This window comes from Terrapene carolina, unplaced genomic scaffold (genome assembly GCF_002925995.2).
Source record: "Terrapene carolina triunguis isolate 2854851 unplaced genomic scaffold, T_m_triunguis-2.0 Scaffold837, whole genome shotgun sequence".
NCBI classification, from domain to species: Eukaryota; Metazoa; Chordata; order Testudines; family Emydidae; genus Terrapene; species Terrapene triunguis.
In genome coordinates, this window is record NW_020665188.1 from 5,943,993 (window position 1) to 5,958,253 (window position 14,261).

General features: G+C 49.8%; 1 protein-coding gene across 3 annotated transcripts in view; it reads right to left on the reverse strand.

Annotated features, from left to right (window-relative positions):
* The window catches only part of SNED1 (sushi, nidogen and EGF like domains 1), a 70,308-nt gene extending 56,312 nt beyond the window's left edge, over positions 1–13,996 (reverse strand). For all 3 annotated transcript variants that reach the window (XM_026660818.2, XM_026660816.2, XM_026660817.1), the window contains exons 1-4: positions 13,862–13,996; positions 12,054–12,216; positions 8,281–8,406; positions 6,963–7,076 (exon numbers count right to left, since the gene is read on the reverse strand). In XM_026660818.2, the coding sequence (XP_026516603.1) occupies positions 6,963–7,076; positions 8,281–8,406; positions 12,054–12,216; positions 13,862–13,915 (457 nt within the window). In that variant the 5' untranslated portion in view covers positions 13,916–13,996. The remainder of the gene's footprint in view (positions 1–6,962; positions 7,077–8,280; positions 8,407–12,053; positions 12,217–13,861) is intronic.
* Between the last annotated feature and the right edge of the window lie 265 nt (positions 13,997–14,261).

A 14,261-nucleotide genomic window follows, 5' to 3' on the forward strand; every position in this document is an offset into this window, starting at 1 on the left:
ACCCTCATCTGCACCCACGCAAGTTTGGCAGGAGGTGGCACATAGCAATCATGATCAGAGACTGTGTCTCCGAGTACTGATGTCCTCAGCTTGCTGCATGGAGTAATGTCCTGAATCAATGCTGAGGTGTAAGATGCCCGTGTCATCTGCCCTGAAGGGGAGAAGCATCAGCACTGCTGAAGGCTGACATACTGGAAATGCATGGATCATAAGAGGGAAATCAGTGGGGAAATCTGCTTGGCAACTTAGATGTCTATACCCAAATGCAAGGCATATGGGGAATAAACAGGAAAAATTGGAAATGTTACTACATAAGGTAAATTGTGACTTTATTGGCATCACAGAGCCTTGGTGGGATAAATGTCATGACTGAAATATTGGCATAGAGAAGTCTGGTTCTCTATGGAAGGAAGGACTGACAGGGTAAAAAGGGAGGTGGTGTTGCATTATACATCAAAATCATACACACTTGTTCTGATGTCCAGAAGGAGGAGAGAGGCAGACCAGTTGAGAGCCTCTGGGTAAAGATAAAAGGGGGAAAAATAGGGATGACATTGTGGTAGGGGCTGGGGAAAAGGAGGGGGATGAGGCATTTCTAGAACAAATAACAGAAATATCTAAAACACAAGGCCTGGCAGTAATGGGGGACTTTAACTACCCAGAAGTCGGTTGGAAAAATAATGGGTATGAGAACATCTTGCCGGAATTCCTTCAGCCCCTTGGATCAAAGGTGACACTGTGGCTCACTAATTTCTATATATGGGTCATTAATGAGAAGACGCTCCTGTGCATTTGGCGTCAAGCAAAGATTATTGCCATTCTGAAGCCGGGCAAGGACCCCTGCAATATGGTGAGTTACTGCCCAATATCCTTGCTGTCAGTGCGTTTCAAGGTGTTTGAGCATTTGATCCTTCAACAAATTGCTCCAGATTTGGACGATGTCTTGCAGGTTGAGCAGGCAGGGTTCAGGAAAGGACGTAGCATCTGTGATCAAGGTCTAGCCTTGATCACCTTTATCAGAAATGGTTTTCAACAAAATCTAAAGACAACAGCTGTCTTCCTGGATTAGACTGTTGCTTATGACACAGTTTGGCACAGAGGCCGTCTGTATAAATGCTCTTGAGTTGCCCCTCATTGGGTAGGGTCGAAGTAGTAGAGCTCTTACTTCAAAATAGGCAGTTCAGAGTACTCATGGGTGACTGTTTCAGTTCCTGGAAGTGTCATGTTAACTGTATTCCTCAAGGTTCAGTTCTATTCTCAGTACTGTTCAGTGTACATCAAAGTTTATCTGAAGAAGTGAGGTTTTTCACCCATGAAAGCTTATGCCCAAATAAATCTGTTAGTCTTTAAGGTGCCACCGGACTCCTTGTTGTTTTTGTGGATACAGACTAACACGGCTACCCCCTCATACTCTTACCCAAGTTTATCTATGCTGATGACATCTGCTGCGGCTACCAAGCTCAGTGCTTCTCAGAAATTGACACGGTTCTGAATGATGCTGTGAAACTCATGGCAGACTACTGTAGTTGATGGCACTTGCAGCCGAGCTTTTCCAAGATGGTTTCTCGTGTATTTCATCTGCATAATGCAAGCACAAGCCACAAGCTAAATATGTTCTTAAATGGCCAATGCCTGCAGCACGACCCAAGCCTGGTTTACCCCGGCGTGACATTGGATAGGTCATTGACGCACCACTTGAAGAAGACAGTAGCCAAAGTTAGCACTCAGAACAATTTGCTCAGAAAACTGGCTGGCTCAACCTGGGGTGTGAGTGCCTGGATGCTGAGAACATCAGCCCTTGCTCTCAGCTGTTCAACAGCAGAATACTGTGTTCCTGTCTGGGGTCACTTGTCTCACACAAGGCTGATCAATGTAGAGCTAACAAAGCTATGTGCATTGTTACTGGGACTTTACATGCAACTCTGTTGCATGGCTGCCAAAACTTAGTAACATAGCACTGCTCCATATTTGCCACCATCATGTGGGGGCCACCATCATGCTCCTGGCCAAGATCTGTGAGAACAGCAACTTGCCTCTGTACTCAGACCTGTTCAACCACCCGCTAGTTCGCCTGTCTTCTAGACACCCTTTTTGGTCACTTATGCCACCACAGGGCATGGCGGTGAAATCTGCTCAGCATAACGAGTGGTCAGCAACGACAGTTATTAATCACTCTCTCGTCACTGACCCAACCATCTGCCCACCAAGTTTTGACCTGCCAAGGTACCAGTGGTCATCCCTGACCTGGCTTCATATAGGACAGGGTAATTGTGTGGCCAATCTTTTCAAATGGGGTTTCTCTAACAATCCGTCATGTAGATGTGGTCAATGTCAGACTGTCGCATATCCTTGACAAGTGCTCGCCGACTTGCTTTGACGGCGAGCTACTGGCTCTTCACCAGGCTGATGATGAAACTATTAAATGGTGGGTGGGTGGGGGCGTTGGGGGAGGAGGTTGAGAGGAGCGGGCAGGCAGGGGTGTGACATTGCAGTCTATATGATTTTATGAAAATATGCTAATGAGTGTGAATATAATGTCACTGGAATATGCTTCATGCAAAAGGTTTCTTGTAAGGTATCATTACAAAGCTTATAATCTACTGAGTGTGTTCATCCTATTTGTATGAATGTATCACTCTTGTATCTGAAACTAGAAATATGAAATATAACTCTGAGGGCCTATTGTAATTACGCAAAGTGTGGGCCATTAATGGTGGTTTGGAATCTTGATGGCTCCCATTAACCAGGACAATTGTTTGTAGATGGCTCTGTTTTACCTGTAAGTCTTCCTGTATATGTGTGTGCTGGCAAGTGGGTAATGAAGTCTTACAGTGACATCTTTAAACTGGTGCTTTTCCATTTAGAAGGGGGGGACGGGACCCAGAGAGACAAAAGATTCCCGCCTTGTGCCAAAGCCATATAAGGGGGTGGAACAGAACAAAGGGGGCTGCAATCATGAGAAATCCCCTAGCTACCACCTGAGCTGGACCAAGGGCTGTACCAGGGGCAAGGATTGTGCCCAGACTAGGAAGGCGTCCAGTCTGTGATAGAAGCTTATTGAAACATCTCTGAGGGTGAGATTTTATCTGTATTCAGTTTTCTTACTGGATTAGGCATAGGGTTGCAGGTTTATTTTATTTTGCCTGGTAATTCACTTTGTTTTGTCTGTTACTACTTAGAACCACTTAAATCCTACTTTTTGTATTTAATAAAATCACTTTTTACTTATTAATTGACCCAGAGTATGTATTAATACCTGGGGGGGGCAAACAGCTGTGTTATAGAGGGCGAACAATTTATGAGTTTACCCTAAGGTTTATACAGGGTAAAATGGATTTATTTGGGGTTTGGATCCCATTGGGAGTTGGGCATCTAAGCGTTAAAGACAGGAACACTTCTTAAGCTGCTTTCAATTAAGCCTACATCTGTTAGGGGATATGGCTCAGACCTGGGTCTGGGTTTGCAGCAGGCCAGCGGGTCTGGCTCAAACCAGGCAGGGCACTGAAGTCCCAAGCTGCCAGGGCAGGAAAGCAGGGGCAGAAGTAGTCTTGGCACATCAGTTGGCAGTTCCCAAGGGGGTTTCTGTGATCCAACCCATCACAGGGGGGACCTCGGGGAAGGGGGCAGAGAGGAGTGAGCGGTGGGTGAAGAAACATAAGAGATGGGCGGGATGGGGCAGGTGTGAAGTGTGGGCAGGGCCTAGGGGCAGAGCAGGGGTGGAGTGTGGGCGGGGCCTTGGGACAGAGCAGGGGGTGGGCCCCCCCACTTCTTGGGAGCTTCCGGTCGTGCCTAGCCTGCCCAAATGCAGGAGTCATGCACTGCCCATGTAGTAATGACTGACATCAAGAAGGCTGAGGTGTTTAATGCCTATTTTGCTTCACTCTTCACTGAAAACGTTAATGGTGACCAGATACTCACACAATTAATATTAACAACAAGAAGGAAGGAACAGAAGCCAAAATAAGGATAGAACAGTTTAAAGAATACTTAGATAAATTAGATATAGTCAAGTCATCAGGGTCTGATGAAATTCATCCTAAAATAGTTAAAGAACTAGCTGAAGTAATCTTGGAACTGTTATCAATTATCTTTGAGAACTCCTGGAGGACGGGTGAGGTCACAAGGACTGAAGTACCTATCATTAAAAAGAGGACCAAAGAGGACCCAGGAAATGACAGAACAGGAGTGTGGTCTGTAAGACATGGGAGGTAATTATCTTGCTGTACTCAGCACTTCTGAGGCCTCAGCGAGAGCAGAGTGTCCAGTTCTGATAAAAGGTTTTAAAAACCTGACCTAAAAAACGTAGGCATGTTTAGTCTTGAGAAAAGACAACTGAGGGGGATCTGACAACAGTAATCAAACATGTTAAGGGCTGTTATAAAAAGGACTGTGATTATCTGCTCTCAACGTCTACTGAAGGTAGGACAAGAAGTAAGGGGTTTAATCTGCTGCAAGGGAGACTTAGGTTACATATTAGGAAAAATTTTAGGAAAAGCACTGGGGAGGACATGCTTAAGTTTTGGGGAGACTTATGGAGCAGTACTGGCCTTGGAGTCTAGGCAGCTGGACCACAGGATCTGACATGCTGAGAAGGGGAACTAGACAGTGGGGAACGGTACCTTGGAAGGATTCCAGAGAAGCCAGACTTAGAGACAGAGTCTGGACACTGCTCAGACTTAGTAGGCTTGGAAGTACATGAGATCCAAAGGTTGGATCCAATACAGCAGCCTGGTGTCCAACTGCAAGGGAGAACTCAGCCGGGGCTGTAATATCTTCTTGCTCTCTAGAGAATGCCGACCACTTCCCGTCCCAAGGGATCAGGAAATCAGGCAGGATGGCTGAGGACACGGACACTGATGTGTCCAGACTTGAACAGCTCAGAGCTAAGCTTCTGTTCTTTGTTTTAAGATCTCTGAGAACTAAGCGAATGGATCTCCCCTTTAGATACAGCTCTGTAGAGGCTTACACAGGCTTATTTATAAGATGGATGATTTTTCAGTAGGTTGGTTCAGAATTTCCCTCACTGTTTATTGGCTTAGTTGTCCCAGGACACATAAGATACCCTCACCAGCATGGAGGCTGGGGTGTCTTGATGGGGTTCCACGACAAAGGATGCTGAGGACCATGTTGGGTGCTGAGCACTCTTGAAACTCTGCCCCTTATTTAGGTCTCTAAAGGGAAGCTGAGCTCTTCTAAAAATCTGGTTCTGATTGTGGGTGCTGAGAACTTGAACATCTGCCCTTGAGCTCTTGAAATATGGCCCTTGCTGCCATCCTCATGCCCAGAGGAGTCTACACGTGTCACATGACTGGGTGGATATGCTAGCTCCTGATTACATTGCTGTTTGGATTAGCATCGACTCAGTACGACAAGGGCTGTATCCAAAGCTCACTGAAGTCAGGGGAAAGGTTCCCATTGACTTCAAAGGGCTCTGGATCAAACCTGAACTGGTGAAAGTCTTGCAGAGAGCAGGGCCACTTGCATTCTAATTAAACAGCACATAGCTTGTTTCACTAAGCAGGACCTACTGACAGTGGAGGGGGCTTCAAAATGACTTGCTGACGTGCACTGTGCTAACACCCAGACTGCTCAGAAATGCGCCATCAGTGTCAGGTAAGAGGCACTTGCAGCCACACCAGTTTCATTTGTATTTGCAAGGTCCAAATCCAGGATGCATGTAGCTCTCTACAAGGAGCTCAGAACTGCTTCTGGACCATGCCATTGAGCTCGGTGGGTATTTCTTTAAGCCAGTTGAGGGTCCCTGCTGGATAAAAACTACAGAGCACTAACCGGCCTCAAGAGCCAGATCCTGCCCCTTCGTGCAGCCGCACTTCGTTCCACAAGAAGCCCATTGATTCAGTGGGGTTATTTGCAGAGGTAGGTATTACTCAATGGAGAGTTGGGGATGGGGAGGATCTGACCCTAACTCTTCAGGGGAGCCAAAGGGAGTTGCCCAGCCCCAGCCTTGTCCCTCACACTCATAAGAACATAAGAACGGCCATACTGGATCAGACCAATGGTCCGTCTAGCCCAGTATCCTCCCCCTGACTGTGGCTGGTGCCAGATGCTTCAGAGGGAATGAACAGAACAAAGCAATTATTGAGTGACCCATCCCCAGTAATCCACTCCCAGCATTTGGCAGTCAGAGGCTTAGGGATGCCCATAGCATGGGGTTGCATCCCTGCCCATCTTGGCTAATAGCCATGGATGGACCTATCCTCCATGAATGTATCCAGTTCTTTTTTTAATCCAGTTATGCTTTTGGCCTTCACAACATCCCCTTGAGTTCCACAGGCTGCCTGTCCGCTCTGTAAGGTACGTCCTGTTATCCCCCTCTGTCAGAGGGGGAACTGACAGTGGGAGGTTAAAGGCCCATTCCAATCACTCTTACCCATGCTGATTGGTGCCTCCCTCCGGGAGTGTTCCTATTTATGTCACAGAGAGTTAGGATGGGAGAACATAGTGCTAGGCAACTTGTCCAAGGCCCCAGCAGGAGTCAGTGTCAGAGTTGGGATCAGAACTCAGAAGTTCCTATCTCCCCATCCCATTATCCTGCCTCTAGACTAGAACTGGAAGCCGAGCCTTAGAATACAATCAATGCAGGCTTTGTGTGTTTCCACTCCACCAATTTGCACGCAGAAGACTTCACTGGGAGAGCATTTCCATGTTCCCATGGAAAAGGCCTGACCCAAAGCCCTGTGCAGCCAAAGGAAGTCTTTCCATTGGCCGGAATAGCTGTTGAATCCAGCTGCATGTGCAGAAAGCGAGCCAGTGCCCAGAGTCCGTCCCAGGTGGGCAGACACCGGTGGAGGTCCCTCACCCCAAGTTCCCATGTGTGAACAGAATGAAGGATCCTCTCCCAGAGTGCACTGAGTTTGTACTGTCTCAGCCAAGCTGTATTTGGTTTTTAGCCCATCAGCAATGCATTGTGGGCCACATGTCTACTGGGCAGCCCAACGCACCTGTCTCACACATGGCTCCTTTGAACCCTGGTGGGCACTGACAACTGAAGCTGTTGATGCCGTTGATGCAGGTGGCACTGTTCTGACATGGGTGGGAAAGACACTCATCCACATCTGAAAGAGAACAGAGGTGGAGTCGAGGGTTAGGGGCATGTGACACTCCCCCTGCGGCGAGGGGAAAAGCAGCAAAGAAACATGGAACACCAGAGCGGCCCCATGGTCAGGAGGGCTCACCGACATAGGTGGTGGGTATAACAGGCTAGGGGAGGCTTAGGGGAGGCTAAGCCTCCCCTGGCAAAGCCGCCGCCGCCACCCCACCGCCAGACGCCTGGGCCATGGTTGCCTTGACTGCACTCCACCTCTTCCCCTCCCTTCTCTACCCCTTCCTTGAGGCCTCCACCGCCCGCCGCTGCCTGGGGCCTCGCGGTGGAGCGGGGTGGAGGAGAGGAGGGAAATGGAGAGTGCAAGAGGTAGGGGCCTTGGGGGAAAAGGGGATGTGGAGGAGAGGAGGGACACGGCAAGTGGCAGTTGGGGGGGGCAAGTGGGGAGGGCAAGGGGCCATGGGCAGAAGAGGCAGGACAGGGAGCTAGCTTCCCACAAGGGAAGCCTGCTGCCCATGCTCACTAACGCTCCATGTGGCATGGAGCGCCCCATGGCCTGGGGCAGAACAGAGCCACAGACAGACTCTGCTTCACCCCCCCCAACTGTCCCCATTTCCATCATACGTCAGCCACATACTATGGAGGCCATAAGGGTGAGCAGGGCATCGCTGGCATGTTCTCTTCTCATGTTCTGTGGCTGGCTGACCAGAAAGCATCATTCCATCCCAGGGATCTCTTCCTGTTCTCAGACTCTATGGTACATATACAGGCCCCATTCCTATGGTACCCAAGCGCCTCCCAATCATTAATTATTTATCCTTGCAACCCACCCGAGAGGCAGTGCAGTGCCATTATCCCCATTGTACAGATGGGGAACTGAGGCACAAAGAGACTAAGTGACTTGTCCAAGATTCTACAGGCAGTCTGAGGCAGAGCACAAAAACTGAACCCAGGTCTCCTGAGTCCTACGCTAACACTCTAGCCACTAGACCATCCTTCCTATGGAACCAAAGTGCCCTTTTGTTGGATAATTGTTCCTGGGACTGGGAGAATTTTCTTCTTCCCGGAGGGAGCTAAGCAGCATAGGATAATGGCAGTTAGTTTGAGGCAGGTCTCCAGAAGGGAAGACGCTAACATGGAGGTGCAAGCTTCAGAGGGAGGAGAAATGTTTGTACCCCATCAACGTGCCCATGCAGGACGGCACAGAGAGCACTTACCAAGATGACATCTCTTGCCCGTGAAGCCTGCAAGGCAGGAGCAGGAGTAGGAGGGATTTCCCGTGATGCAGTCCTCAATACACTTCCCCCCATTCAAACAGGGGCGTAATGTAAAACACACGGAGGCTGCAAACCAAGGTAGCACACCTTTTAATAGAAGAGAACACGCGCCACAGGACTCCTACAATATGTCTTAGCAACAATAGCATTGGACTGAACCAACTTCCTCCTGCATCCCCAGGAACTTCCAGCCCCAGCCATGGCATACAGTGCCACTGGCTCTTAAATATATCTGTTTGGTTTGTTTCAGTGCATTTATTTGGCAACACATTCTGGCTATAGTACTCATATGGCCCCTGTTACTATGGTGTCTGGGCACCTCATAGTCTTTAATGTAGCTATCCTCACAGCACCTCTGGGAGGCATGGCAGAGCTGTTATTCCCATTGTACAGATGGGGAACTGAGGCACAGACTGGCTAGGGGCCTCTCTATATGGGACATATACCAGTATAAATCTCAGGGGGCTGTTGGCCCCTCACTGAAACTTAGTGGGGTTTTTGGTCAGCCCTCTCCCAGTACCAAAAGAAAGGGGAAGGGATGAAGAGAAATCAGGATCCTGAGACTGACAGTCTCCAGGGCCAATGGGGAGAGGCCAACACTCCAGGTCAGCCTGATTGACATAGCAGGCAGGCCAATGAGGGAGTCAGGAGGCCAGAGCCTATCCTATGTGTGAGCGGGAGCTGCCTGAGCCAGAGTAGGGCAGAGCTAAGGGGAGAGCAGCAGCCAGGACTGAGCTGGGGGCACAGCAGCAGCACTGAGCCAGAGGAGGCAGAGCTGGGGAGCTGGAGCAGCCGGAGCTGGGAGCTGGTGCTGAACAGACCAGCCACGCCAATGGGGAGCTAGGGTTGAGCTACAGCGGGGGCTGCAGGCCCAGAGTTGGGGAGCAGATGCCGGCTGTGCCACAAGTAACACCGGAGCCGAGCATGGCTAGCAGCTGTGGAGAGTGAGGGGAGCCCTTGGCAGAGGGCCCAGCGCAGGGAGACGTCGCCGGACAAGAGGCCTTGCAGGCCTGACTCAAAGGTGGGAAATGATCCCAATGGGAGGGGCACTACTGGGGAGAGGGGTCCCTGCCAACTAGCGCCTGAGGGCGTGTAGCCACTGCCAGAGCGGGGTCTGATCCACGGTGTCACCGCAAAACAGCCAGGGCCTGCGGGGGGGCCTGGGACGGGTGAGGAACAGACTGTGACCTTCCCTTACATCCCAGAGAGGGCTGGTTGTGGTATCCCCACGCTCACAGGGCGGGGTCCTTGTTTGCTTTAACCTTTCCCATTTCTTTCCTTATTTTTATTACATTTTCTGTTTGCTGACTTGTATTTGGTTTGAACTTAATGTAGTGCTGACTGGGCCAGGGACATGGTCGGTGTGAAGCGAGCACCCCGGAGTGGGGACACCTTAGCCCCTATCCTAAGTGACCATGATAAGACTGGGGGTTCAGCCTCCCAGGAATCCTGGGCCCAGCCTTGTCGGGGTTATGAGGACTCTGCCACACGGGAGGGAGGAAGTGGAGTCCTTGAGGTCAGGCAGGCCTCTGGGTAAAGGAAGTGGGAGTGAGGACTCAGATCCGTTCGCTAGCTGATTCCACCGGGGTAGTGCAGAAGCTAGGAAAGTTCCCCACAATAGCAGGACCATCCCCCTGCTTACATAAGGTATGGTGCAACTCTGAAGTGCAGTAGTTATTGTGATGAATTGGGGGTTCTGTCTGTACCACTTCTGAATTTTGGATGATTTTGTGAAATTGCCTCATGAAATGACCATGTCATGTATTTATCTGAATCCCTCATGAGCTGGCCGTGTAGCATCATAGCTCTGCCAGGTGAGAGACAATGGTGAATGATCAGCATTCAGTGCTCTCTATTCAAAGTACATCTTGGGACAATGCATTTGCTCTGCCTGGGAGAAGGCAATTCCTCCTCTTGTCTCATGGGTGTGTGTGTATGTGTGTGCGCGTGTGGGGATTGGAAGTAACGAATGTCACCAAATGGCAGAACAAAAGAAGCAGGTGACCCCAGCAGGAGTCTATAAGGGGACTCATAGGAGGGAGGGTGAGCTGGGGGTGAGAGCCATTTTGTACCAGATGACGCTGAGGGAGGCTGCTGCAGGGGCAGGACAGGCAATGGGATGGAGGACTCTGCCTGCCTGAATAGAGATGATCCCCCAAGGGAAGAGTGAGCTAGTGAGGGACATTGCGTTTAGGGTGCTTTATTGTTTTGGGTGCTCTGTGCTTTACCAGATTAAATATAAAGAGTATAAAGATGTTAGATTGTAGTACCAAGTGTGTGTGTGTGTGTGTGTGTGTGTGTGTGTGTGTGTGTGTGTACTTCACAACTTCTCCGTGCCCCAGAGAGAGTGACACCCCAGAGAGAGTGACATTCCTCCCACAGAACTCCTCCTTTGGGGAGGAGTTCTGTGGGAGGGGTGTGTTTGAGCATGGAGCAGTCGAAGGGTAAGGGCTAGGTGCTGGACAGCAGGTTCCATCCCTCGGAAGAGGGGTGCTGGATAGAAGGTCTGCGCCCTCACAGTGCTATCTGGGGCAATGGCTGAACTCCAGTCAGGCTCCAGGAGCTTGAAACACCCCAGGGATCCAGAGGACAGAGGCTTGGATTCCCCTCACAGCAATCCTAGTGGGTGGGTGCTTGCTAGGACCTGTGAGCGTTATACCCTGTCACTCCCCATGCGGATGCTCTCATTCCAATATAAGAGTGGCTGAGAGTGGCCTTTTTACAGTTTAGCTTATGTCGCTTTGGGAGCCACACAACTATACCCATATAATTTCTCATGTAAACAAACCTTAAGTGACTTGTCCAAGGTAACACAAGCAGAATAGGGAATTGAACCTGGCTCTCCCAGGTCCTTCCTCTTATATTTCTTCCTTATTCCACCTTGCTTATTACATTTTACAGTTGTCCTGCTGGAATTCCCCATTTCCCATTAGTTTTCCCATTGTTTTCCTATTTTTAAGAGACATTGAGCCCAAATTTAAATCCCGGGCACTCAAGAGAGAGACCTTCATTCCAGCACCCACAGTGGTTATGTACATCTCTGAATCTCATCAGCAAGAGACATTTATCACCTTCCCCCTTATCAAACACATTCATAATGGTGAATACTTCACTCCCGACACCACACAGTTGTCTCTTCCCCAATGCAGAGAGGGCCAACAGGCCAAATGCAGCCCTAGGAGAAGCAGGCACAACTCCATTCATTGCAACAGAGCCCTGCCTTGCTTAAGGGAGTTGAATTTGACCTGATGTCGTTAGCCCTTTTCTCATTAAAGATGTAGCCTTATTGTTCTATGGTGCACCCCTTCAAGGGCGAGAGCAGCCTTCCCATGAGCAAACACAGTGAGCCACTCAGCCATGGTATAGGAGGACAACTCCCATCAACTTCAACAAGAGGTGTATGGCCTTGAACTTGGCTCAGCCAGTGCGTGGTACAGTAACCACCTCACTTTGGTTTGCTTGGTACTCTGGCCTTATATCAATGCATCCAGTATTCCGTTGGCCATTTATTTTACTGCAGCCATTCATTGGGCTGGTGGTTTCTAGGATTTCCTCCCACAATACCCTTAGCTCTTTTTCCTGATAAGTCCCTCTGCATGGCTGCTCTCTTCCCACTTTTCATGGGCACTGGCATTACCCAGGGAAAGAAAGAGAACCCAGTGAAGGGAGTGAAGAATTGTTTGTTTAAACAAACCTAACTGCTGTCCTCTTACTTGTGTTGTTGCAGCCCCCCACTTGCACCTGGGCATCATCGATTCTGAACACCCAGCGCCCGGGGATACCCACATTTGTAGTCATCTCCACGTCGACAATGTCATCGGTGCGGGATCCGGGGATGTTGAAGTAGCGCTTTCCATCACCAGCATTGAAACCTGCCTAGGAAGACAAAATGCGGAAAGTGAAAACTCTAGTGGGGGGAAGGGAAAGAGACCGGGATGCCTCGTTTCCACCATGGTCCAGCACCCTGAGAAGAAGAAATCCACAAGGAATAAAAAAGGGAAGAAGTTGATTTCTTTGACTGCTGTTTATTTCACTATCATCTCACTATTAGCTTATGCTCTGGGGGTGCTGGCCACATGTATACAAGGCACAGCACAACAAGGCCCTGGAAATAGTGTTGTCTAGTGGTTAAGGCACAGTACTAGGACTCAGAAGACCTAAATTTTAATCCTGGCTCTGCCACTGATCTAGCCACCTGAGTACCATTGTATGCAGGTGGCTAGGCCGTGCTGCCAGCTCTCACTGCTATTTTTAGCATGCTAGCTCCATCAAAGCTAGTGCATGTACATCTACCTGCCTGGAAATTACACCTCCCAGTGCACTGCAGGCGTATCCTCCATGTCTGCACAGCACCCAGCACAACAAAGCCCTGATCTCAGCTGGGCCTTCTAGGAACACAAACAACAATGTAAGGAGTACACAATCCTGGCTGGTTGGAAGTCCTGCATGGCTGTACACAGAATGGTTATGAATAAAAAGCAGGAAACAGGGCCGATCTACCTACTGACGACAGCTTTAAAAGAAAGGTAATTCAAAGGCCTGCCCATTGAAACACTCCTCCTGCATGGCTCAACATAGCAGCCTCAGCAAACAGAAGCATTCGTTGCCTTAGCAATCTCCTCATGTTGATGACTCACTCCTTGGAAAAAGCATGTGACATCTATTCTATTTTCATTCTCCTCTGCACCTGGCATTGTGTGTGCAGGTTGAGCCCAGACAAATTTTGGACGGAAATAAGTCTAGGGGAACAGCTCTGCTAGGATAGGCCAAGCAGGCTCCTTTGCCATGTGGAGTCCTGCTGTTCCTACACAGAGCCCAGCCACTGTGTCTCACTCTGAGTGGCTGCAGCTCACTCTTGCAAACTCACTAACAAACTGCCACTGGGTGAGACTTTTCTGAGACTTCCCTTCTCTTTGGCCAGTGTTAGGGTGGGGTGTTCCTGGAGCACTGTCCGCCTTCCAAGGCATGTGGTTACTGCTCTGTTTACAGCCATAAAATCCGCACTTTTGAATTCTGGGATTTGAAATGTGTCCGTTTCCTTTACACCTGCGATTTCCTGCTTTCTGGAGACTCTCAAACGAGAGCAGGCAACGGGCCAAGGACAGAGCAACTGGTGGGAAATTCACACATCCGAACGGGCACTGATTTAAAAAAAACACCACCACCCCAGCACACAGGGCTGGAATAAAAATACAATAGAAAGCTATGCTTGCTGCAGCAGCTGCTCTTGAAGTCTGAGGTTAGGAAGGAAAGGAATTAAGAGGCATTGGCCAATGTAAAGAACTGTGGTTTTGCTATAACAAAGCCCCCTATATGGACTTAGCATCAAGGAGGGAGAGAACACATGGATATTTAAGAACGTCAAAAAAAAAAAAAAAACCACCATCAACATTTCCTCAGTTGCTTCATGATCCTGGCAAGAAATTAATAATATAGTAAAAGAAATAGCACCAGGAGGCTCTGAAGACTTACGGTGCTAGGCATTAGAAAGGAAGCAGCATCTGCAATGGGCAGAGCTTACCTGTGCTGCGATGCCTCCCAGGCCAGCAAAATCTCCCCCGCTACTGGCATGCATGCCTGTGGTCCAAGTGATAGACTCATAGTTGAAGATGGTAAAGGAGAGTTTACTGTCAGTGATGAGGACAATCTGGAAGGTGTTTACCTACAAGAGCAGGAGAAACATCCAGGTTAAGGGCAGGGCCAGCTCCAGGCACCAGCCCACCAAGCGTGTGCTTGGGGCGGCGCCTGGAGGGGGGCGGCGCGGTGGGGTGCTCCGGCCCAAGAGCGGGGCCGTGACTGGGCTCGCCGCCCTCCCCGCGGCGCTCTGGCCGCCGGGGAGAGCGGGGCCCCGGCCGGGCTCGCCGCCCTCCCCCCGGCGCTCAGGCCGGTCGGGGAGAGCGGAGAGCCGCGGCCGGGCTCGC